This window comes from Coffea eugenioides, chromosome 8, assembly GCF_003713205.1.
Source record: "Coffea eugenioides isolate CCC68of chromosome 8, Ceug_1.0, whole genome shotgun sequence".
Lineage (NCBI taxonomy): Eukaryota > Viridiplantae > Streptophyta > Magnoliopsida > Gentianales > Rubiaceae > Coffea > Coffea eugenioides.
In genome coordinates, this window is record NC_040042.1 from 6,735,329 (window position 1) to 6,757,575 (window position 22,247).

Here is a 22,247-nt window from a genome sequence, read left to right on the forward strand (position 1 = left end):
GTTTTTCAAAGCCTTTTTCTGTTTTGTTAGGATGAAAAACAAATAGGTACATGAAAAACAAAACCCTGTGAAGGTATTTGCATTTAGGACCTCAATTTTTGAAAGCATGTGTAAGCGTTTTCTGTGTTTTAGGATGACAAGCAAATAAGAAGACGAAAACAAAACCCCATTGAAACTGTAAAAAGGGGAAAAAAAAACTCAAAACTCATATTTTAGCATGAAAAGAGAAAACCAAAAGTGTTTGAGTATTTTTTGATAGTCTTTTATAGAAACAAGAGTATTTTTAGATTCTTTTTTAAAAATTTAATGTAGAAACTTGATTAATGTATGCGTTCTAAGATAAAAAGGCAATAGGAAAAAACATGTTTGAGATTTTTAAAAAATATATATTTCTACCCAATAGGTAGATATTATTAATATTGGTACTCTTAGAAGAGTCTATAACATTCCATTCTCTCTTTAAAAGCAAAAGAATTGAAGTTGTTAATAATTATTTGTCAACAAATATGTAATAAAAATGGAAAATGAGAAGCAGAAACCCTTTTCCACGTCCCAAAATCCGTGATAACATGCATTTTAATCTTATTCATTGTTAAATGAGCTCAAGTAGAATTGTATGGGAAATTGAAAAAGATTCAACTTGTATTTCAAAAACATCCTTCACTATGGCATTCTTTAATTAAATCGAGAATGCTAACAAAAAATTGTTAATACGTGTAAACTTTGGTATTTATATTGTATAGTGTGTGAAAAAAAAACTTTTTTTGAAAAAACAAAAAATCCCTTGGCTGTTCATCCCCAAAGGGTCAATATGGTAATTTCACATGACTTTCTCGTTCCACCGCAAACCGAAACCAAAGCTATAAATGTAGCCGTTACACTCACTTTCCATAACCTACTCTACTAACAACGCTCTTTCCTTTTCTCTCTTTCAGTCTTTCTCATTCTCATTCGAGTGAATCAAGAATTGGAAAATTTTCATACGTTAATTTTGATCGTTAGCATCTGTTGTCCCTCGATGTGAGAATTTCAAATATGGATGCAGAGAAAAAGGACGATCATTTAAGATTTCGTACTACAAAGAATGAAGCATTTCAGCGCAAAAGAAGCCGTTGTGATGAAAACGTAAGCCAATTGACTCTTAATTCTTTGACCCTTGAGTGCCTTATTACTGAATTACAAGTAATTCTTGGAGATTTGGACTTTTGGGTTTTTTTCTGTTTATGGTTTTAATCAGTAGGATTCAGGAGGGCTTTGATTTTTTTGTTTTCTTGAAATTGCAGTTGGATAGATTCATTCCTAATCGCTCTGCTATGGACTTTGATTTTGCGCATTATATGCTGAATGGAGGAAAGGTTACGAGGGAAACTGATAGTAGTACAAATTCGCCATGTTGTTCTCCATCAAAAGAAGCTTATCGGAAGCACCTTGCAGATATCTTTAACATGAACAGGACAAGGATTCTTGCTTTCAGCAATAAGCCCCCATCTTCTGTGGAGAAAAGCTTTGAAGAACCAGCTTTTTTATCCAAAAAACCAGTCAAGAGGAGGAGGATCCCTCAGGTGAGTTTTTTTTTTTTTTTTTTAATGGTGGATTTGGTATGTTGGTTATTGAAAACTTTGTCTAATTTGTAATGGGCTGTTTTTGTTTTTTGTGTTTGATTATGATGCAGGTAGCAGAAAGGACCTTGGATGCTCCTGATATTACTGATGATTATTATCTGAATTTGTTGGATTGGAGCACCAGCAACGTGATTGCTGTCGGTCTTGGGAATTCTATCTATTTATGGGATGTAGATACTGGATCTGCTATTCATCTTGTGGAGAATGAGGAAGACTTGGGACCAGTGACCAGTGTTAGCTGGGCACCAGATGGGAAGCATCTTGCTGTTGGCTTGAACAATTCACAGATTCAAATATGGGACTCTGAGTCTTCCCGCTTGGTAAGTGTCTTTTTTGCGGCAATTTTACTGCAATCTTAAAGTTTCTGTTTTTGGGTGAACTGCTTGGCAAAATGTTAAACTTAAGTTGTTTTTTCTTTTTGCACAAGTATGTACGTGATTAGATTTTAGACTGAATATAAAATTTTAACCCTTTGTTTCAAGGTTTAATCTTTTGATTGATGGTTTGACCTGGACTAAGCAGTTGTATTCCTGTCACATAAAAGCTGTACGAGTCAGAAGCCCAATACTATGGTTTTGTACAATTTCCATACTTTTTTCCTTTTTCTTGATTCAACCATTAGTGTGTAAACTTCACATAGTACTATATGAGGGTCATATATGATGTGCATGCAGCTTTATAGATTCGAGTTTTTGTGTGTGCTTTGTGTGGACGGATTTTGCTTTAGTTTCTTTGTCCTAGATTTACTTTGCATTCCCTATGATAGAGAAAAAAGGAAAACAAAGAAGTAACATCATCTATACGATTCTATGGAAGCATTTTGTGGCAGTGCTAGTTAATTTTACCGCTGAACTAGGTAGTCATGCTTCTAAATATGGAAAGCAAAATCATCAGAATGCGAAGTTCTTTTTCGGTCCTTGTGTCAAATTTTTTTGCATTAAGCATCCTTTGTTGAATTGTTAGGCTCAATCTTTCTTCATATTTGGTTCCTCATGTGTATTCTTCTGTGTTTCCTCTTGGGTACAGGTGAGGATATTGCGAGAAGGACACAGAGCAAGGGTTTGTTCACTCGATTGGAATAATTATGTTTTGACAACAGGAGGCATGGACAGTATGATCATAAACAATGATGTCAGAATTAGATCCCATATTATTGGGACTTACAGGGGGCATACTCAAGAGGTTTGTGGGTTGAAATGGTCTTCTTCAGGACAGCAATTAGCAAGTGGGGGGAATGATAATTTGCTCCATATATGGAGCATATCAATGGCTTCTCCTTCTTCATCTTCTGGTTCTCGAAATCCATGGATCCACCGCTTTGAAGACCATACAGCTGCAGTAAAGGCCCTTGCCTGGTGTCCGTTTCAAAGTAACCTGCTAGCATCTGGTGGCGGCATGGGCGATCACTCCATAAAGTTCTGGAATTTCAACACTGGAGCATGCTTGAACTCAGTGAATGCAGGTTCACAGGTCACTTGTTTGCTTTGGAACAGACATGAACGCGAGATTTTGAGCTCTCATGGGATGAATGATAACCAACTCACTCTGTGGAAGTATCCTTCCATGACTAGGATTGCTGAGCTTCAGGGTCATACATCTAGAGTGCTCTCTATGGCTCAGGTATTCATGGTTTTGCAGAATCAATCTAAAGTTTGTTTCTTATACAAGCGATTGATTATCATCTGTACTTTATAATGTTTTCCACACAAAATTAAATTTCATTGTCCTTTTTTCGTCTATGCATCTTACTGATCATTGTTTGTTTCACATGATTCAGAGTCCAGACGGATACACTGTTGCAAGTGCAGCTGCAGACGAAACACTACGATTCTGGAATGTATTTGGATCTCCTGAAGTGGCTAAGCCTAAACGTGAGGCAACGACAGAGCCATTTCCTGACATTCCGCGCATCAGATAGTTCTAGTTGCTATATACGGTGGAATTTGTATAGAACAATTTTGTATAGGCAATTTCCTGTCACCTTGCCTGCATAAGATAAAAGACCTGCTAAACGTTGTAATATTGGATTTTGAATGGGTAGGGAAAGTTCCATTGAAGCAACAAGGAGAATTGTCTCCAATTCTATTCAAGTTATGGGTTCTTTCTTACTCAAACTTGCTGTGGATGGTTTACTTTGGAGAAACCATTTGGCTAACACACACACACACACACAGATACATATGTATGTATATTCTACTACTATTAGCCATTATCAGTTCAAATGATTTTGTTACCATATTTATTTTTCTCACCCCTGTATCTTTTGCAAGATTCATATTTTATCAACACTCTTTTTAACTGTAGTATATCTGATTAAAGAAGCAAATTTTTGTTTGCCTCTCTTTTATTTTTTAGGTGAAAAGTTTTCTTTTAAAGAAACTAAACATATACATATCTCAAATCTCCCCCTCATTGTTAAATTAGATCAAAGACCCAAACATTCCAAATTAAATTTAATAACAAGATTTGGGATGAAAGTTATTGTATTGAATGCACTCATATACTGTTAATGAAAACAATGATTCGTCCAAATAGCATATGTTGACCACCTCTAATAAAGAAAAAAAAAATGCAATTTAGGGTAAATCTAATCCACCCTTTTTTGATTCATTTTAGGCACATTTGTTATTCATTTATTAGAACATTATGCATCTCACATTTCCAACCGGATTCAACTTGGCATTATTGAGGTAATTTTATGAGATTGAGGGGTGTAAAGAAATTGCTCATTGAATGTTTGGTTTAGACTCGGTCAACACCTAGTCAGACATAAATATCTCTGGTTAACTTTTATAGTCATGTGAATTAAAAGATACTCGACTTATAGATTAGCTAAGCCTAGTAATATATATTTATGTAATTTATTTTTTATATTATTCATTAAAGTAAAAGTCTATTTTATCATTAAAAATTTTTATTTGAGCTCGATTAGGCTTAAAATTCGAGATTGGCTAAAGTCAAACTTCAGCTTGTAGATAGATTGAGGGTGCGTTTGATGAAACTAAAATCTGAAATCTGAAATCTGAAGTCTTGAATTCATTAAATTATTGAATTGTTAAGTTGCAAATCTAATGCATTTGAGTATATCACATTTAGTGATACGTGAATAGTTTATCACTTATTTTTCAAAACAAGTTTTGCCTAGGAGATTTAGTGCTATTTAATTAATTCAGATATTCCATTAAATTTAAGAATGCGTTTGATAAAAATGAAGTCTGAAAACTGAAATCTTAAATTTGAAATATGAAGTATGAATCCATTAAGTTATTGAATTGTTAAATATTAAATCTAATACATTTGAGTATATCACATTCAGTGATAAGTAAATAACTTATCAATTTTTTTTGGGAGCAAGTTTTGTCTAGGAGATTCAGTGTCATTTAATTAATTTAGATGTTCAATTTTTTGTTATCAAACGCATCTGAACATGTTAAGATTTGAATCCATTAAATTTAAGTGCTAAATTGGATTATCAAACAGGGCCTCTAAGTAAGAGTGTTTATACTTTGGAAAAAAAAAAAACAGCCGAACCAATCTAAATTAGATTTCAGAATTCAATAATTTGGATTTCAGGAAAACCAATTGATATCCAAACTTTATATTCAGTAAAACAGTTTGGGAATGGACTCTAAAATTGAATTCCTCTCGATTACCGGTCGAATTCCCAAACTACTAATAATAATATTTTATTTAGGGCAAATTATCCAATTGGCCCTTAAACTTTTTGTTTAAGTAAAATAAAGCCCCTCATCTATTTTTTGTTGACTTTAAGCCCTCGAACTTGTAAAATTGGACACCCGTGACCCTTTTTGCCAGTTTCTCCGGTTTTGCAACCGGAAAGTGAATTCACACGAATGCCAGTACGCTTTTAAGAAGGGCATTTTTGTCAAAAGATTCAAAACTCGCGTAAAAACTGAAAGAGATAGCCATCGGGTTGGAGAGGAGCGAGCAAAAGTTCCTGTGGGTGGTGCGCAGTCCGCCTTCTGAGGACAAAACCAGCCGCTTTCAAACTCCACCCGCCCCAGATCTGGATTTGTTGCTTCCTCACGGGTTTTTGGACCGGACAAAGGGTAGGGGTTTCGTGGTGAGTTCTTGGGCACCGCAGGTGGATGTGTTGAATCATGGGTCGGTGGGTGGGTTTGTGACCCACTGTGGGTGGAACTCAGTGTTGGAAGCAGTCTGTGCGGGTGTGCCTATGGTGGGGTGGCCGCTTTATGCTGAGCAGAGGCTGAATAGGCTGTTCTTAGTTGAGGAGATGAAGTTGGCCTTACCAATGGATGAAAGTACGGAAGGTGGGTTCGTGAAAGCGGCTAAAATCGAGAAGCGAGTTAGGGGGTTGATGGATTCGGAGGAAGGAAAGGTGATCAGGGAAACAGCCCAGGCAAAGAAGGAGGAAGCAAAGCAAGCCATCGGCATTTTTGGCAGTCTCGCCACCGCAGAGCGCTACAAAGCGATTGTAGATTGAGGTGTCTGCTTTGTAGGCGAGTTGCTGATAGAGAATGCTCTTGGTGAGGGCAAGGAATGGGGAGTGGTAAGACTCAAATGCCGGAGGCTGGTGGGTATCGATCAGGGTAGCAAGTAAAGGGTCAACAACGCGGAGGTGGTGGAGAGCGGCATTGATTTCACCCTCGGCCGACAGGGGTTTGATGATCTAGGGCAGAACCCTAGCTGATTGGACAGCACTACGCCTCCGATTCTTAGGCATAGATGCCGTGGGTGTGGAAACTGTGGTGGAAGTAACAGCAGTGCTAGTCAATGCGAAGGTGGAGGTGATGGTAGTGGTGGTGGTAGAGGAGGAGGAAGCAGTGGTCGGAATAGGTATGGCAGAAGGGGAGGAGGAAGAATCAGTAATTTGTTGGGCTTTGGCCTCGGAAGTCTGCAAGGTGGGCATGAAGGAGGAGTTAACGGCGGTGAGAACAACGGGGGTGGTGGCAATGGTTGAAGTAGGGTTAGATGACAGCTTTCGGATTTTTTGAGGTCGAATAGGTATTTTGGAAGGATTGGAGGGCTTCTGGGAAACGTCGGCATTGATGGTGTCCATGGGGGAGGAGACGAATGGGAGGGAGAGGGAGAGGTTGCGGGAGAGAGGAGAGGAGAGGGAGACGGCATCGGTGGAGAAGTCAATGAGGAGAGAGGAGAGAGGAGTTGTTCCTTTTTTGCTTGACAAAAATGCCCTTCTTAAAAGCATACTGGCATTCGTGTGAATTCACTTTCCGGTTGCAAAACCGGAGAAACTGGCAAAAAGGGTCACGGGTGTCCAATTTTACAAGTTCGAGGGTTTAAAGTCAGCAAAAAATAGATGAGGGGCTTATTTTTACTTAGACAAAGAGTTTAAGGGCCAATTGGATAATTTGCCCTTTTATTTATAATTACAGACTTAGTACTTAATATTTGTTGAGTTGTCTAATAAATAAGATTCAAGGCAATAATGCAGAAGTTTTAGTCATTGTATTGGTTGGTCTGTTTTTAGCATCAGTTTGATCATTTTTTGTACTTATTGACCGTGATGACTGATGAATTAGGATGTACAAGGATGACTAATATAGTTACATAATATTTCCAAGAATTCTTACGTACAGGATGTGTTTGATTGAAAAATTCAGATATTTTATCGAATTAATTGTTTTCCGGCCAAAATTTAATTACCGAAATTCAAACTTTCAAATAGAAGTTTGGACAATGATCGCATGTTGGCTTTGGAGGAAAAAAAATAAAAAAAATTGAATTTTTTAAATTGAATTCTCGATTACCGATTGATAACCACCCCTAATTCTGGCTCAAGTAAATTTGTTCAGCTCAACTCAATTAAGCCAAATTCAACTCGATTCAGTTAGTTTACCGTCGATATATTTGTTAAAAATAAAAAATAAAAAATAAAAAAGCTGGTGGGAAAATTGATCTAATTGAACAATATAAGGAGCAAACTAAAAAACAAAAAAAAAACATTTGTTTGGATACCATATTATTTCAAATAATATTTCGCTTGCATTATAAACATATTTTCTAACTCAACTTTTTATATTTTTAATTATTTTTTTATCTCACATATATCACATCATAAAAAATGTTACAGTAATTATTTCAAATAATATTTTAAATAATACTCTATCCAAACAAATCTCTGTTTTTGGGAATATTTTTAAAAATTTTTATTATAGTAGTGTATATGAAAAATTTTTATTATAAATATTTTTTAAAATATTTGATATTATATAAATAAAATATTTTTAAAATTATTTTTATTGATGTATTATTGTAACATCGTATTTAAAATACTTGTTTTTAAAAAATGCCTTGTATTTTCCAGGAAGCATAATTAAACAACATCCGATTTTCTCTGATACTACGGTTAACAGTGGTGTTGTTGGATGCTAAAGTGAGTGCATGCCAGCTTTTTCTGACTCTTTTATGATTGTAGTCCAACACATGTACAGTACACATCATTTCTGCCATCATCACAGGCCCCGTGTACCGCTGCCCACCCCTGCCCGCTATTATTTCCCTTTCAACACTATAAATACCCAATTTCCCCTCCATTCCCGGTCAGTTCTTTCTTTCTGCCCGCCCCCTTCCTTCACACTTCCTTGAACGATCAAACCAGAAAATCTTTCTTCTTTCTCTCTTTCTTTTTCCCTTTATTTCCCAGCTATGAGTCTCTTTGGGCTTGGCAGGTAAGCATGAAAAAGAAGTGTATAAATATTTGTTTGTTATTTTCAATTCTGTCGAATTGTTTTTGTTTCGAAATTGATCATTATGTGTTTTCTTTTGTGTGTGTTTTTGGTATATGATTCTTGATGATCAGATCTATTGATTTGGGATTTGTTAAATTTGTTGAGATGGGTTTTGAGCTATGTTATCTGGGTTTTATGCATTTTGATTGATGATTGTGGTTTTGCATTGTAATATCAGGATGATGACAAAGTTTCTTAATTTGGCTGTCTCAGCTCTGAATGTTGAAGAAGAGCCGAACAAACTAATTAAGAGGAACTGTATTTCGATATAAAATGCTTTTGCATAAATAATTATATCTAAATTTGACTGTTTCAGCTGTGAATGTTAAAGATGAGTTGAAAATGCTATTTGAGAGGAACTGTATTTCTAAAGCATGTCTATAAGTTATGGAAAATACACAAAATGTTTTTGCATAAATAACACATGCATGTACATTTGCATAAGTGGAGTAGTGGTTGTGCCAGGATTTCAAAAAGATCCTATAGGGGGTGCTTCTGATAGCATTCTTAATGTAAATTTTTGATTGACTACAGTGAAAAAATTTCTTAACTAGAATTAAGTTTACAATTTTATACTCCAAAACTGGTGGCTTAAAATCGGCTATAGAGTAATGTTGAAGCATTTGACTGTAGTGTGATGAAGATGATAAGTCCCTATGATTCCTTGTAACTGGAATGCTGAACTAACCATGGAAACAGGTGTACCCAAGTAGTGCAATTCTGCATAAAAAAGAAGATATGAAGTATGCTTATCAATTTTGTACAAGGAACCAATTTCAGTTGATGGTAGGACTACTTTAAAGTCTTGAACTTGGATGCTGGGGTCGCTCCATCTGCCTTCTTACCCCCCATTCCCAACCTCTGAGGGAAAAAGAAAAAGGAAAGTGGAAAATTTAGTGGTTCTTCTGGTGACTGCTTTGGAAGTTGAAGCGTCGGGTTTAGAAGAAGCAGCAATGAGTTTGTTGCTCTCAAGAAATGGAGGGGTACTAGAGTGAAGTTGATTATTTGTCATTGTAGGTACTAGGTTGTCGGTGCTTAATGTATGTAAGGAGTGCATCTGTTGCTAATGCTGGCATCCATTCAGTTTCTATACGAAAAACACCATTCATGACCATACACCTGTGCAAATTGGGTTGGTTAATGGACATGTTATCTTTTCCCTAAACCAGATTGGTTCGTAATATTTAAGTTTTGGGAAGTAGGTTGAATTTGTGTCATAGTGTTGTTAGTTGACAACTGTTAGATACTGCACAATGGCAGACATGCTTTCCTGTCAACATATGATTGTCACTTCTTATTTTGTTGGATAAAGAAAAAATCGTTATGGTGAGAAACAAAAGCAGTCACAAAATTTGATGGTGAGAAATCCTTATATAGAAAAGCTAAACATGCTAATAAATTCTATTCACTCACAATTGAAAGTTTACAAGCTCCTAGATGGAGAAATTTGTTTTTTTCCTGATTTTAACAAGTCTGTGTATTGATTGAAAGCTTTTACCTCTAAGGAAACTTTCAATCTGCTGATCATATCACAGATTTAGGATAGGCATTAGATATTAAAGTATAAAAATGTATTGCTTTAAGAGAGAATGAAGAGCAGTGGTTTTTAGTGAAGAACAAGGGATTTTAAAAGAACTATTTAATCTTTATTTGGACTCCAACAATAAATGAAGAAAATGTATCTTTATGTAGATTTACATAAATTGTGTCAAAGATCCTAACGTAAAAATAATTTTTCTTTAGTATGAAAAGTGAAGATATGTCATATTTCTCATTTATAAGATCCTAAAACGAAGGGTACTAGAGTGAAGAAATGGAGGGTACTAGAGTGAAGTTGATTATTTGTCACTGGAGGTACTAGGTTGTTGGTGCTTTGTATACGTATGCGACTTGATTTAAGTACATCTGTTGCTAGTGCTGGCATCCGTTCAGGTTCTATACAAAAAACACTGTTCATGAAAATACATGTGTGCTATTGGGGTTGGCTAAGGGGCATGTTATCTTTTCCCTAAAACGGATTGGTTCATAATATTTAAGTTTTGGAAGTAGGTTGAATTTGTGTCGTACAATTGCTCTTTTGGAACAATCATTGGCATTAGTGTAAGTGGGTTATATAGGATTCAGGATGGAACAACATGAATTCAAATGCGCTCTGTTCCAAATATGGCAAATTGAGTACATTTGATTTCAGGCTGTTCCATTCCGACTCTTATATGGCTTACTTACATATGCAGAAGGTCTTAAAAGGTTGTTCGTCACAGCCATGTCTTATCAGCCATTTGACAGAAAATCAAATAGTTTAAGAAGTTGTGGTTTTTAGTACAAATGAAAGTTTACAAGCTTCTACATGGAGAAATTTTTTTTTTCCTAATTATAACAAGAAGCTTTTACCTCTTAAGGAAACTTTCAATTTGCTAATCATATCACAATTTGGTATAGGCATTAGATATTAAAGTATAAAAATGTTTTGCTTTAAGAGAGAATGAAAAGTAGCAGTTTGAGTGAAGAACAAGGGATTTAAGAGAGCTATTTAATCTTTTTTTGGACTCCAACAATATATGAAGAAAATATTTCTTTATGTAGATTTACATAAATTGTGTCAGAGATCCGAACCCAAAAATAATTTTTCTTTAGTATGAAAAGTGAAGATTTATTGTTTCTCATTTACAATATCCCAAAGCGGAGGATACCAGAGTGAAGTTGATTGTTTGTCACTATAGGTACTTGGTTGTTGGTGCTTGATATATCTAAGCAACATGTTTTAAGTGCATCTGTTGCTATTGTTGGCATTCATGCAGGTTGTATACAAAAAACTCCATTCTTGACCGTACATGTGTGCAAATGGGGCTGGCTGATAGACATATTATCTTTTTCCTAAACTAGTTTGGTTCATAGTGTTTAAGTTTTGGATTGCAACATGATGGAACAACCATTGGCATTCTTGTAAGTGTGCTATACAGAAGTCAGGTTGGAACAACATGAATGCCAATGCACTCTCTTGACAAACTACTCCACATATGGCAAGCACATTGGTATTCAGATTATTTCACCCTGATACCTATACGGGTCCACTTACATATGCAGAAGGTGTTAAAAGGTTGTTCCAACACAGCCATATCTTATCAACAATTTGATAGAAAATCAAATAGTTTAAGAAGTTATGATTTTTAGTACAATTGAAAGTTTACAAGCTTCTAGATAGAGAAATTAGTTTCTTTCCTGATTTTAACAAGAAGCTTTTACCTCCAAGGAAACTTTCAATTTGCTAATCGTATCACAGATTTGGGATGGCATTAGATATTAAAGTATACAAATGTTTTGCTTTACGAGAGAATGAAGAGCAGCAGTTTTTAGTGAAGAACAATGGATTTTAAGAGAGTTATTTAATCTTTATTTGGACTCCAACAATAAATGAAGAAAATGTATCTTTATGTAGATTCACATAAATTTGTCAAGGATCCTAACCTAAAAATAATTTTTCTTTAGTATGAAAAGTGAAGATTTGTCGTTTCTCATTTGCAATATCCTAAAATGGAGGATAGAGTCAAGTTGATTATTTGTCACTATAGGTACTAGGATGTTGGTGCTTGATATATGTAAGCTGCTTGTTTTTAGTGTATCTATTACTAGTGTTGGCATCCATTCAGGTTCTATACAAAACACACTGTTCATGACCATACATGTGTGCAAATGGGGTTTGGCTAATGGACATGCTATCTTTTCGCTAAACCAAATAGGTTGATAATATTTAAGTTTTGGAAGTAGATAGAATTTGTGTCGTACTGTTGCTTTCTTTACAACATGATGGAACAACCATTGGCATTCATGTAAGTTGGCTATATAGGAGTCAGGTTAGAACAACATGAATGCCAATGTGCTCTCTTTACAAATTGCTCCAAATATGCAAATTAAGCGCATTGGTATTTAGGTTATGCTACCCTGATACCTATATGGTCCACTGACATATGCAGAAGCTCTTAAAGGTTGTCCCAACACAGCCATGTCTTGTCAACAATTTGATAGAAAATCAAATAGTTTGAGAAGCTGTGATTTCTAGTACAATTGAAAGTTTACAAGCTTCCAAATGGAGAAATTTGTTTCTTTCCTAATTTTAACAAGAAGCTTTTACCTCTAAGGAAACTTTCAATTTGCTAATCATTTTTTTCATTAGCCATTAGATATTAAAGTATAAAAATGTTTTGCTTCAAGAGAGAATGAAGAGTAGCGATTTTTAGTGAAGAACAAGGGTTTTTGAGAGAGCTATTTAGTCTTTATTTGGACTCTAACAATAAATGAAGAAAATGTATCTTTATCTAGATTTACATAAATTGTGTCAAAGATCCTAACCTAAAAATAAATTTTCTTTTATGCAAAATGAAGATTCATTGTTTCTCATTTGTAATATCCTAAAACGGAAGGTACTAGAGCGATGAAATGGAGGGAGCTAGAGTGAAGTTGATTATTTGTCATTGTAGGTGCTAGGTTGTTGGTGCTTGGTATATGTAAGCAGCTTGATTTAAGTACATCTGTTGCTAGTGCTGGCATCCATTTAGGTTCTATACAAAAAGCACTATTCATGATCATACATGTGTGCAAATGGGATTGGCTAATGGACATGTTATCTTTTGTCTAAAATGAATTGGTTCTTAATATTTAATTTTTGGAAGTAGGTTGAATTTGTGCTGTACTATTGCTCTATTTACAACATGATATAACAACCATTGGCATTAATGTAAGTGGGTTATATAGGAGTCAGGATGGAACCGCATGAATTCAAATGCGCTCTGTTCCAAATAGGGCAAATTGGGTACATTTGATTTCAGGTTGTTCCATTCCGACTCTTATATGGCTTACTTACATATGTAGAAGGTCTTATTCGTCACAGCCATGTCTTATCAACCATTTGACAGAAAATCAAATAGTTTAAGAAGCTGTGGTTTTTAGTACAAATGAAAGTTTACAAGCTTGTAATGGAGAAATTTGTTTTTTTTCCTAATTATAACAAGAAGCTTTTACCTCTTAAGGAAACTTTCAATCTGCTAATCATATCACAAATTTGGTATAGGGATTAGATATTAAAGTATAAAAATGTTTTGCTTTAAGAGAGTGAAGAGTAGTGGTTTTAGTGAAGAACAAGGGATTTTAAGAGTGCCATTTAATCTTTATTTGGACTTCAACAATAAATGAAGAAAATGTATCTTTATGTAGTTTTACATAAATTGTGTCAAGGATCCTAAACTAACAATAATTTTTCTTTAGTATGAAAAGTGAAGATTTGTCGTTACTCATTTCCAATATTCCAAAAAAGAGGATACTGGGTTGAAGTTGATTATTTGTCACTGTTGGTACTAGGTTGTTGGTGCTTGATATATTTAAGTAGCTTGTTTTAAGTGTATCTGTTGCTAGTGCTGGCATCCATTCAGGTTCTATACAAAAAACACTGTTCATGACCATACATGTGTGCAAATGGGGTTGGCTGATGGACATGTTGTCTTTTCACTAAAGCAGATTGGTACATGATATTTAAGTTTTGGAAGTAGGTCGAATTTGTGTCGTATTGCTGCTCTCTTTACAACATGATGAAACAACCATTGGCATTCATGTAAGTGGGCTATATAAAAGTCAAGTTGGAACAACATGGATGCGAATGTGCTCTCTTTACAAAGGGCTCCAAATATGGCAAATTGAGCACATTTGCATTCAGGTTATTCCACCCTGATTCCTATATGGCCCACTTACATATGCAGGTCTTAAAAGGTTGTTGAACACTGCCATTTCTTATCAACAATTTGACAGAAAATCAAATAGTTCTAGTAGTGATTTTTAGTCCAATTGAAAGTTTACAAGCTTCTAGATGGAGAAATTTGTTTCTTTTCTAATAAGAAGCTTTTACCTCTAAGGAAACTTTCAATCTGCTAATCATATGCCAGATTTGGCATAGGCATTAGATATTAAAGTATAAAAATGTTTTGCTTTACGTGAGAATAAGGGCAGTGGTTTTTAGTGGAGAACAAGGGATTTTAAGAGAGCTATTCAATCTTTATTTGGACTCCAACAATAAATGAAGAAAATGTATCTTTGTGTAGATTTATATAAATTGTGTCAAAGATTTTAACCTAAAAATAATATTTCTTTAGTATGGAAAGTGAAGATTTGTCGTTTTTCATTTACAATATCTAAAACGTTGGCGCTTTTGGGGATATGCCTGTTGATGTCACATACAGTTTTAAAGGCTATTCCAATTTAGCCTATCTAGCAATTTCCTTAACTATTGTAACATGGTGGTTTGTGCTTCTAGAAGGAGAAAATACGGAGAACATGATTATTGGTTCCAGAAGCTCGGACATGTTCAGTCTGTTTTGCTGTTGTGGTTTATGTAGATAGGAATAGCTGTTATAAAGGGTCAATTTTGGAAGTATCATTTATGTTGTAAATGTTGACAGGGGAGGTTAGCGTAGTTTCATAAGTTAAAGGAAGATGTAAGCAATCATTATTAATTTCAAGAGGTCATAAAATTACTTTCTGGACAGCAACTATTCTATGCAAAGGAAAAGGTAATTTAAGTGTTTGTAATTGTGGACAGGGTTGATGGTTTAGCCCTTTGATGCCCATTTCATGAATTTTGACAAGGTGCTCACTTGATTAATGTGTTAAAAAGGAGAATGTTGAGCACTAAAGGATGTGAGAGGAGAGGATTTTGGAATTTATAAAATTTCATCCTATCATTTTAGACGTAAAGATTTAAAACCTTAGAATAACTGTTTGACAATTTTGAAAGAATTGGGCTTGAAACTATGTTCTTCTTCATTTCCTGATAAAGTGTGCTTAAAATCTAGAGGATTGCTTGTATATCAAGGCTGGAATTGAAGGGCAGCGGCACTTTGATTCTGAAACCTATAATTGGCCTTAGAGTTGAACATATTCTTAATATTTCTCCATTTAACATGTCTGGTTGCTCATTGGATGCATAAATTTCATGATGCCTAACTTAATTTTGATGAGCAGGAACCAGAGGACGTTCCGCCCCAAAAAAAGTGCACCCTCGGGAAGTAAGGTGCTTTTCTTTCTTGTATTGTCACTATATTTCTTATTTGATCTTTGTTATTGTGCTAGTGGTCCTGTCCGTTATTACTTCATTTGTCCAGGATATAGCTTATCTCACTTGTTTAATATCGTTAGTTTGATCAGGCATGCATCCTTTGTATTTTTTTTCTTCCCTTTTTTAGTGGACTTTGCTTTGCCTTCTACTTTTATCAATCTTTTGTCCACCTTTTCGTTTCAGCCTGCCATTCTTGTGAGGACTTTTAAATGGTCATGGCAGATGATGAAATGATGCCTGTATGCTTAAGTTTTTATAGCTTCTCAGTAACTCCAGTGGGGTAATGCAAAGTAAATTTGATGAGTTGCAAGTATTAAAATGCAATAGATGTATTGAATTTGATCATAAATATAGGGTTTAATTGTGTGACGAACATAAAGTTCAGAACAGCAAAGTTATCATTGACAACTTTCGGTGTCTGATAGTGATTTCAATTATGCTGCATGCCAATACACAAAATGAGTTCTCATGCATCTTCTTTTCTTATATTTTCTGTTGCAGGGGGCACAGCTGAGAAAGCACATTGATGCTACTTTAGGTAGTGGAAACCTGAGAGAAGCTGTAAGGTTGCCACCAGGAGAAGATATTAACGAATGGCTTGCTGTTAACAGTACTCTCTTACTTTCTTATATTTTTTCCCCTTTCACTACTTGTTCTTGCTATTATTTAGCGAAGATGTCACATTTACATAATTGTCAAAATTGTCTGCATCACATGATAAATTCTAGAGAAAGAAGTTGGCTGAGAAGCAGAATTAACTTTTCAGTTGTTGCTGTTTTTCATTGAATGCCATCAAGATACCTTGCCTTCCTTCATTTCACCTTTTTCTTTAAGAAGCCAGACAATATTAACTCACTCTACAAATTTCTGTTACTTTCGTATAGGCTTCAGTACTTTCACTTGGAATGTTTCTTCCATCACTGTTTATTTGGTGCAAGTGCACGATCTTATTGCAATATACATAAAAATTATAAATAAAGCTAAAGATTTCGAGTATGTGAATGAGTTACACATCAAAACAATGTGAAAAGATGTGTTCTCCCGTATATATTGCAGAAACAGTTTACTATTTATTAATCAATCTACTCTTTGAAACTTTCCATTTTGCCACTTCATTGGTGGAAAGTTTCTTGCATAACATTTATCCTGCAATCACTTTCTTTTTAGGAATGAAACTGAGTGGGTGTTACTTGGTTTCTTAATCTCCAGCTGTAGATTTCTTCAACCAGGTGAATCTGCTTTATGGCACTCTTACAGAATTCTGTACGCCAGAGAATTGCCAAACAATGACCGCTGGCCCTAAGTACGTTCTTCTTATCAAATTGTGTTGATGTTGCTTCTCTAAATAATTGTCTACAAGGTATGATGCCATGTGCTCTGTGCCAAAAAAACTATGGCTCTTTCAAATTACAGAAATATTTATTATAGACTGCATTGTGCAGATATATGCATTAAAAGTATCTGGCCTAGTTTGACTTTATCAATTAATCAGTATGTCTTTTCATTTTCAATCTGATGACTCTTGGCCGAACTTATAATGAATTTCCTGACCTTTTCCTTCTTACGCCTTATCACTGTTGTACAAAGTTCCTACCTGGGGGTCATGTGTTCAGGGTTGATATAGATTTTGATATTTATAGCTTTTGGAACTTTACATTACTCATCAGAGAACAATATACTCTACTCAACTTGGAAAACTTTGTGAGATGGGTGGTGATAATCTGCTTGAAGCGGTCTATTAAACTTTGTGAGATGGGTGTTGATAATCTGCTTGAAGCGGTCTAATTCTTGGATTAGGTCTATTTCACGTGTTATCGTTGAAACAGGTTTTTAGATCTTTTCAGAGTTCCTAGTTTTCTTTTACAAGACAAAATAGATCTATCTGATAGATAAAGTGGCTGGCCTGCTTTCACACTGTTTTTATTCCATCATCTAAGCTTCTAAGAGCCGCCCTGCCTAGTTATTTGAATAAAAGACTTGGGAGATGCTCTATTTCTCATAACCTTGGTACACAAGTTCAATTCTCATGATGGGGGGAATTGAGAAGTACATATAACATGGTTAAAGTTTACATTCTGATGGAGTGTCTGTACATATCAGCATAGACTTATGGACGGATTTTCTGGTATGAGGTGCCTCAGTGGTCCATCTTCACTTGTTTGTATTTTATTGGTGGCTTTGCATGCCATTATCGTGATGCACTTTTGGAAATTCTAACCAGCTGTCACACAAAAAGTCTCATGTATTGTATGAACAAAAGAGATTCAGTTTCATACCTTTGGAGTGGGGTTTCTCGTTGAGTTAGTATTTTGTCTAGATTTTGTTGTGTAACTGAGTCATCCTGGTTTGATTCTTCAAGCATATATTGTCTGACATTTGTTCAAGTGTCTGACCTCGTTGGCAGATCCTTTATCCGCTTATCACTTTGCTGAATGAACTAAGAGCTTGGCAGCATTTTAATAATGTAAGATGCAAGATTTGTCAATTACTGAACTTCTTGCGATAATTCTCTTGAAGGAGGTTCAGATACATTTCCAGATGTTTCTGATGTGTTTAGTAATTGTTGTATGATGGTAGTACATCTCCAATTTTTTTATGTATGGAACAAAGATGCTAATGGTTGAAAAAATAACTTTTACAATAGATCTTTTGGTTAACAGTTCCATTATCTTGAAAAGTACTTTCAATCATGTACAAACATTGCAAAGTTGCTATTCTTCTTTCAGGAGATGTTGATTAGAAAACAAGTAAATAAGACATTATCTGTATATAGATCTTCTTTGCATTAGTGGCAACAGAATTTCTTCCAATTCTTAGGAGTACTATGTTTTAGACATATGACTATCTTTCTGACCAGCAGATAAAATCCTTCAGGTATGAGTATAGATGGGCTGATGGTGTACAGATCAAGAAACCTATTGAAGTTTCAGCGCCAAAGTATGTTGAGTACCTCATGGACTGGATTGAATCTCAGTTGGATGATGAGTCCCTATTTCCTCAAAAGCTTGGTAGTAACTTCTCATTAGTTTTAAAGCTTCATGCTAATTCAAAATTGAGATAGGGAAGGTATCCACTCTTTATTTGTCAGGTGCAATAATTATCTGTCTGACCTCGGTTTATTACTTTTTATTTTTTAATGTTATAGGTGCACCATTTCCTGCCAACTTCAAGGATGTGGTGAAGACAATATTCAAACGCCTGTTCCGTGTATATGCACATATTTATCACTCTCATTTTCAGAAGATTGTGAGTCTTAAGGAGGAGGCGCATCTAAATACTTGCTTCAAACATTTCATTCTTTTTACTCATGTAAGTACATATTGCTCTTGGAATCTTAGTCAAATCCATGGATATTGAGGAAAATGTGCCTCTCTTAAAGCTCCTAAGAAATTGTGTCATTAGTCCATCATTGCGCGATTTTGTACTTTTTTAGCCATCTTGCTTTCTTTTTTCCTTTGGCTTTGAGTTTATTTGCTTTTCACTATCTTATTTTTACTTTTGCTATCCGGATTAATGAAATTGTTTCAAATTTTGCTGTCACTCCTTGATTTCATATGCATTGCCCAAACTATATAGTGAACTTTGATAATGAAGCCTCTATCCGTGCATCTATATATCTGTTATGAGACAACTGTCAGCTCTGGTTAAGTTATTGTGATGAAATAATTGAACTGGGCACGAAGATGGAACTTCCTTTGGCTGTCAAAGAGTTTACTCTGGGAGACTATCTATGATTGAAGTTAATCTTGGAGACAGTCTATGACTCTATCCTTAAGAAACTATGTTCAGATGGTTGTTTTAATTGTCACTTTTTATATAATCAAATTTATTTTACTGATGATATTTTCTTCCTTCTGTGTCCTTTTTCTTTTTAACTGCTTAATTCGTTGCAACTTACTGAAAAAAAGTCTCCAAGCTCTTGGGGCGTACAATATGTATAGTTCTTGCTTCAAACAAGTGGTGAAGTTGGATATAAATACTTAGGCAGCGTATTGGCATTTGATTCGGAGTAACGTACAGAGTCCTATTATGGGATAAAGATGGTGGAAACAGGATTTCCTTGATTATTGTTTTAGATTCTTGAAACGTTGTAGTTACCTAGCTATGCCATTGCATCCGTACTTTTTCTGAGATATCCTTTTTCTACATTTTTGGCTGAATCTTAGTGTTTGTTCTAATTTAAGTGATTGTCAAATAGCGAAGTTTTGTTTTTCCCTGCATCAATTCACTTAATCCTATTGTCGCACATTTATAATAGAAGGTTTTGTTGATGAGGTCTTCTCTGGTATGCAGGAATTTCAGCTGATTGACAAGAAGGAGCTGGCTCCTCTTCATGAGCTTATAGAGTCCATTATTGTCCCTTACTGAACATTTTTTACATTTTGTCTGTTAAACTGACTTTGCTTATGGAAACAGTGATACTTCTATGTTGAGAATGTGAAATAGTGTTGTCTTAATACATAATGAGAATTGGGTATCTGCTGTATCATTTTAATTTCTGTCGGATTATTTCCATGCAAATTCTTTCTTTCGGATTGTGAAGAGGGATTTAGAGCTACTAGATGTCCTTTTATCTTAATTAATATACACAAATGTCTCATGAATTTCCCTAGAAAATGGATGGTTGTGTAATAGTTCTATCCTAAAATTTGTTAGAAGAGGGGCAATTAGAAGAAGTCATTGGGGCTGTTGGGCAGTAGATTTTATCTCTGCAATTGTCTGTCCTGTACATCCAAAACCTCAGCTGCCTGCACATTTCTCATGTGAGTTTACACTCCATTTTCTGATCTAGAAATCATTTTCATGAAGGATGTGGTAATGAATGGTTCTTGCTTTGATACTCTCCCTGAATCAGTTTGAGCAAGATGTATAACAACTGAATTGATGTATAAAGATGAGTAGTTGATGGTTTATTACATGGTCGATTAGGAAAACTCATGACATCGTGACTAGGATCCTCTCCAAATGGGGTTTTTTTTTGAGAGAATTGGAGGATTTTCCATTTATACTTTCCTCTTTGAAGTGAGTCATACCTTGCTGGCTAAACATCAAAATACCATCTGTCATGTTCCTTTCTTGCTTCACTCAACACTGGTTACCTTCTTCCATCTTGTCTAAATTGTACATTCTCAAACCTTACCATTTCTATGCAAGGTTCTATCCTACTATTACCCTGCCTTATCTTTACAGTCTGTAAAGAAAATACCATCAACTTTCCAACTAGGATAAAAGTGTACCAACAACAGTTCCCAAAATCTAACTTCGTTGGTAGGTATATTAGCCAGTTGATCGTGAGGTTATCATAGTGATTCGATTCTCAAGTCCTCTCTTTTTTCTTTCACTTACAAGGTTAGTGATTCGATTTTCAAGTCCCCGTCTCTCTCTTTTATTCACAAGGTTTATAGTCTATAAAAACAAATCAGTAAGGCGTAAAGTGTATAAAACCTGCACGAGTAACACTCTCACCTTGGATCTTAGCCCAAATTGCACATTAATAACAACCAAGTAAGCCCATCCCACTCAAATTGCAGGCAGGCATGAGTGCAAAAGCAAGAGTTTTGGGCCTGTCTAGCATCTAAGCTCAATTTTCTCCTACTGTCACAATTCCTCTTTTATATTCCTTCAATTTGGTTGTCTTTTTCATGTTCGATCTAAAGGAGTAATAAATTCTAATACCTTTCATTAACTTTCATAAAAGAGAAAAAAAAAAAAGGACCCTCATCATTTGTTCATTAAAGAATCTTGATTTATCTTTCCTGAATGGAATTTTCCCCGCCATTCTTCTGATAAAATAATTCGACAACATGTGAGAATTGAGAACTTTCATTGTCATGACTCATGAGCTGATGGGTAGATGGAATTTTGCTGCATCATCTGTCCTTTTCACCCTTTTACCTTATCAAAGAAAAACAGAAGTATCACTTCAAAATTTACCATGCAAAAGACAGAGGTATATATAGCTAAAAAGAAAAAGGAGATTTGTAGGGATAAACTTCATGCCAAAGTTTGCCATTGCACTGCTGCCATAATACAGTCACATGAGGTATCTAACATCATTTGCCTTTGGTCACAACAAGACATAATGTACTGCCTCCTCTGACCACTCAAAGCCAACCCCCTTTGCCCCACCTCTGACCACTTTCTTACATCACCCACTGCTCCCTCTAATCTCAACATCCTTAGCATACCTAAACCTTTTTCATTAACATCCTCAATCTCTTTCCATTCCTTTTCTTTTCCCTGTTTTTTCCTTCCAAAAATTGCTCTTTTCTTCTACTATATAATTTTATTCATTTTTCAAAACTCAGCAATTTGACAAAAAAAAGGAGGAGAAAAAGATCATATGGACAACACCTTACCCTTTCCCTCCTCCTATATATATGTCCTTTTTTTTTTTTTTTTTTAAGTTATTATTCAACTCTGTCGTACGTATGCTTTTGCTGTTGAATTACAAGCAAAAGCTTCCTCATTTTTTAATAACTAGTAATGAATCACCAAATTATTTTTAATTTTCTAGGTTACTTTGTCAATTAGCATTTATGTTTGTGATAATGGACTATTTTGACCTTGTTATTCAATGTACTTGTACTAGTTTTTCAAACAAGTGAATTCTTGTCTGAATTTTAACAATAAAAAATCTCCACAATTTTATTCATTGCTTTAAGACTAAAGGGGAAGAAATAGGTGCCTCTAAACATTTTTAATAAACTCAACCCCTCATTATGAAGTTATATCTTAAAAGAGAAAAAAAAAACAGAAGAAAAAACCAGTGAGAGTGAGAGTTTCTTTTGAACA

At 35.1% G+C, this 22,247-nt stretch overlaps 3 protein-coding genes across 3 annotated transcripts; all 3 read left to right on the plus strand.

Annotated features, from left to right (window-relative positions):
• The first annotated feature begins 968 nt into the window (after window positions 1–968).
• On the plus strand, window positions 969–3,707 carry LOC113781472 (cell division cycle 20.2, cofactor of APC complex-like). The gene is made up of 5 exons (XM_027327414.1): window positions 969–1,125; window positions 1,284–1,562; window positions 1,673–1,942; window positions 2,649–3,242; window positions 3,400–3,707. The coding sequence occupies exons 1-5, from the start codon at window positions 1,036–1,038 to the stop codon at window positions 3,538–3,540; spliced, it is 1,374 nt and encodes a 457-aa protein (XP_027183215.1). The 5' UTR covers window positions 969–1,035; the 3' UTR covers window positions 3,541–3,707.
• Window positions 3,708–5,532: 1,825 nt separating this feature from the next.
• Window positions 5,533–6,110, plus strand: LOC113780089 (UDP-glycosyltransferase 13-like; the record flags this gene model as incomplete). The annotated part of the gene is made up of 1 exon (XM_027325908.1): window positions 5,533–6,110. A coding segment is annotated over one exon (555 nt), but the record flags the coding sequence as incomplete, so codon positions are not given.
• A 1,990-nt stretch (window positions 6,111–8,100) lies between these two features.
• Window positions 8,101–19,941, plus strand: LOC113781382 (MOB kinase activator-like 1A). The gene is made up of 7 exons (XM_027327300.1): window positions 8,101–8,293; window positions 15,359–15,407; window positions 15,954–16,062; window positions 16,662–16,755; window positions 18,327–18,460; window positions 18,598–18,761; window positions 19,746–19,941. Exons 1-7 carry the CDS (start codon window positions 8,271–8,273, stop codon window positions 19,818–19,820), a joined length of 648 nt encoding a protein of 215 aa, XP_027183101.1. The 5' UTR covers window positions 8,101–8,270; the 3' UTR covers window positions 19,821–19,941.
• Window positions 19,942–22,247: the final 2,306 nt, after the last annotated feature.

What these genes read in the sequence shown, in the direction of transcription:
- LOC113781472 (XM_027327414.1), top strand. Translation starts at nt 1,036, where the DNA reads ATGGATGCAGAGAAAAAGGACGATCATTTAAGATTTCGTACTACAAAG. An exon ending in GAAGCCGTTGTGATGAAAAC is followed by an intron (nt 1,126 to 1,283) that starts GTAAGCCAATTG and finishes TTGAAATTGCAG; the next exon opens with TTGGATAGATTCATTCCTAA. An exon ending in AGAGGAGGAGGATCCCTCAG is followed by an intron (nt 1,563 to 1,672) that starts GTGAGTTTTTTT and finishes ATTATGATGCAG; the next exon opens with GTAGCAGAAAGGACCTTGGA.
- LOC113781382 (XM_027327300.1), top strand. Translation starts at nt 8,271, where the DNA reads ATGAGTCTCTTTGGGCTTGGCAG. An exon ending in ACAATGACCGCTGGCCCTAA is followed by an intron (nt 16,756 to 18,326) that starts GTACGTTCTTCT and finishes AAAATCCTTCAG; the next exon opens with GTATGAGTATAGATGGGCTG. An exon ending in ATTTCATTCTTTTTACTCAT is followed by an intron (nt 18,762 to 19,745) that starts GTAAGTACATAT and finishes TCTGGTATGCAG; the next exon opens with GAATTTCAGCTGATTGACAA.